The 3339-nt window shown below is 36.6% G+C and overlaps 1 protein-coding gene across 1 annotated transcript; it reads right to left on the reverse strand.

The window, feature by feature from the left end:
- Positions 1–1446: 1446 nt before the first annotated feature.
- On the reverse strand, positions 1447–1908 carry LOC107991321 (uncharacterized mitochondrial protein AtMg00810-like). Its single transcript, XM_017046138.2, has one exon. It carries the CDS (start codon positions 1906–1908, stop codon positions 1447–1449), a length of 462 nt encoding a protein of 153 aa, XP_016901627.2.
- Between the last annotated feature and the right edge of the window lie 1431 nt (positions 1909–3339).

Here is a 3339-nt window from a genome sequence, read left to right on the forward strand (position 1 = left end):
CCAAAATCAGACTCAAACCTAATAAGAAGTGGGTTCGAGAGAGCTCCTTGCAAAATAGGTAAAAAAAAAGATAGTTAGACCAAAATTCAATTGGCCCTCTCTTATACATCTTTAGTTATTCAAGTCTAATCTCCAGTGTCAAGTTTTCAAAGAGAAAGAGGAAGTAGATTAAATCTTAAGGAAACGAGGAAGACCTCTAGACTCAAAAGATAAGTGGAACTCCTCACTAGGAACTATTTGTCCTAACCTTTGTGTAAAATTCTAACATAAGCATGGATGCATCTATTGTAAGCACAAAACAATAGATAAATCATTAGTATATGGACAATCCATTAATATCTCATTTTTGTTACTTTAAAAAAGTAACTATAAACTTTCAAGAGTTGGATTTACTATCTGTTAGGAAAAATCAATGCTCTTATTGTTAGTATACGGATGGAAATCATTCACTAGAGTAGAGAGAAAAAGAGGAAATGGAAGAGCATTGATTTTTCCATCCTTGTTTAATACTCTCATACTTTGTGATGTTATACAAACACAAAGAGTACTAAAAAATTTATAGTAATGTTAAAACTTTAGCCCTAGAAAGCTAAGAAAATCAAGCAAACATCATTTCGATAAGACAAAATCAAGTTTGGAATCAAAACTACGTAGGGAAGTTAAAGATAAGAAAAATAGAGAAAGTGTTATCTAATGATCGTCCAATCTCATCTTCAGGTAGAATCAATTCCTAGATTGCTCTATATTGAGCATTGAAGTGCTACTTTTTTCATCATTTTCGACTTTTTTGTACTTCTTTTCATGATTTAGGACAATTTTATTTTGAATAATATTATTTCAGTGAATTTTACAAACTAATACAAGGCTAATTATACACACTATGAAACTAATATCAGGAAAAGATAGAAAAATAAATACAAGATAATTATGAACAAAAAATACAGTTGATTACTAAAATTACGGCAACACCTCCCTCAAACTTAAGATGTCACCTTGAGTTTGAGAAGTAACTGATGAAACAAGGAGAATGGAGAGCATTTGTGAAGATATCTACTGGTTGGTCAGTGGTAGAGATGGATTGGAGATAGAATTTGTTGCTTTGAAGATGATGCCGAACAAAGTGACAAACATTCTCAATGTGCTTTGTTCGTTCATGAAATACATCAATGTGTGCAATTTGAATGGCATTATGATTATCACAATGAAGAATAATGGGTGATCTTTGTGGGACCCCCATATCATTGAGAAGCCAACAAAGCCATATTAATTCTAAAGTGGTATCAGCTAGAGCATGATATTCAGACTCTATGCTGGAATGGAAAACAACAGTTTCTTTCTTGCTATGCTAGGAAATGAGAGCATCACCTAAATAGAAGCAGTAACCAGTGGTGGACCTTCTATTAGTAGGATCACCCACCAAATCAACATCAGAGAATCCAGAAAGAATCAGAGAGACTGTGAGGAGAATTGTAGACCATGACCCAAAGTGCTTTTAATATTGTGTAAAATACGGATGATAGCACTGAAGTGAATAGTGCGAGGAGCAGCCATGAATTGACTAACAATGTGAACTACATACGCAATATCAGGATGGGTCACAATTAAGTAAATCAAACTGCCAACAAGTTGTCGATCCAGAGTGGGATCGTCAAGAGGAACACCATCAAAAGGAGTGAGTCGCACATTCAGATCTAGAGGAGTTGAGGATGTGAGAGAATCAGTGATACTAGACCGAGTTAGGAGATTAGAGGCATACTTGGCTTTAGATAAGTAGTAGCCATTAGACAAGGATGAGATCTCAAGATCAAGAAAATAGCTAAGGGTTCCTAAATTCTTCATCTCAAAGTGCTTGCCCAGGTAACATTGCAAATCAGATATGGCTTGAAAGTCATCTCCAGTAACAATCATGTCATCAACATATAAAAGAAGGAGAATGGGGTGTCTGACGAGTAAATAAGGTAGAATCGTAAGAGCTGAAAGTAAACCCAAGTTGAGTAATAGTGGAGCTGAATGTTGCAAACCAAGCTCATGGAGCTTGTTTGAGAACCATAGAGAGCACGACGAAGAAATCACACTTTCTAAGGTGGCGGAGTAGTACCGGGTGGTGGTTTCATATAGACTTCTTCAGATAGGGTGCCATTTAGAAACACACTTTTAACATCCATTTGAAGGAGGGGTCATTGTTTTGCAACTGCGATGGCTAAAAGACTACGAACAGACGTTATTCGAGCCACTAAAGCAAACATTTCTTCATAATCAATGTCATATTCCTGATTATAGCCTTTAGCCATAAGTCATACTTTGTATCGTTCAATAGAGCCATCAGAGTGAGTTTTTATTTTAAAAATTCATTTACAACCAATAGGTTTCTTTCTAGGAGGTGAGCCAACATAGTCATAAGTATGAGTCTTTTTTAAGGCTCATGAGTCTTTTCTAAGGCTCAAAGTTCTTCATTTATTGCTTGCTGCCACAAAGGGTTAGTACTGGCTTCCTTATACAAGGAAAGTTCAACCAAAGAAATAATAGTGGAAAAACAATGGTAATCTTTAAGATGAGAAGGATTTTCTCTTACCCGAGTGGAACGTCAGACAAGTTAGATTCAGGTTCCTCACAAGGGGCATATGGAAGATCCAAGAGCGCAGAGATAGGATTAGATTGAGTGAGCTTAGATATGGGTAGAGGACAAGGTGTAGTGTTGGGTGGTGAGTCAGAAGTGGGGAATAGATCAGTAGAACGATTTGTGAAGAATGGGTGAGGACTAGATAGAGATGTATGGAATGAAGAAAGACTAGAAAACATATGATATTCTTAAAAAGTGACATGATGAGATATACGTAATTTTTTAGAGATGGGATCCCACAATGAAATCCTTTATGTTCAGTACCATAACCCAAGAAACAACATAGACGAGCACGAGGTTCAAGTTTGGTATGTTCATGAGGATGTAATAACACAAAGCATGCATAACCAAAGACTTCGAAATTAGAGTAAGAGTGGGAGTACTGTATAGTTGTTCAAACTCTCCCAAAAAAATTTTGAGACAGGAAGCACAGAGAAGTTGAGCACGAACAGAATCTAGAATGTGACTGTGTTTGCGTTAGGCTCTTCCATTTTGTTGGGAGGTGTGCAGACATGAACGTTGAATTAGAGTGCTTTGTTGGACAATGAAGGAAAGAAGACAAGAGTCCTTATATTCCATGAATCATCCACTACAAGAAATTCTGGATCTCCCGACGTCGATTTACAAAGTCGAGAGAAATCGCTTTGGGAGCTAAGGCATCTACTGGCACAAACTACTGTATCGATAGATGCCTTATCTCCTAATGCCTTAACAATTGA

Source organism: Cucumis melo, chromosome 10 (genome assembly GCF_025177605.1).
Source record: "Cucumis melo cultivar AY chromosome 10, USDA_Cmelo_AY_1.0, whole genome shotgun sequence".
In the NCBI taxonomy this organism is placed as follows: domain Eukaryota; kingdom Viridiplantae; phylum Streptophyta; class Magnoliopsida; order Cucurbitales; family Cucurbitaceae; genus Cucumis; species Cucumis melo.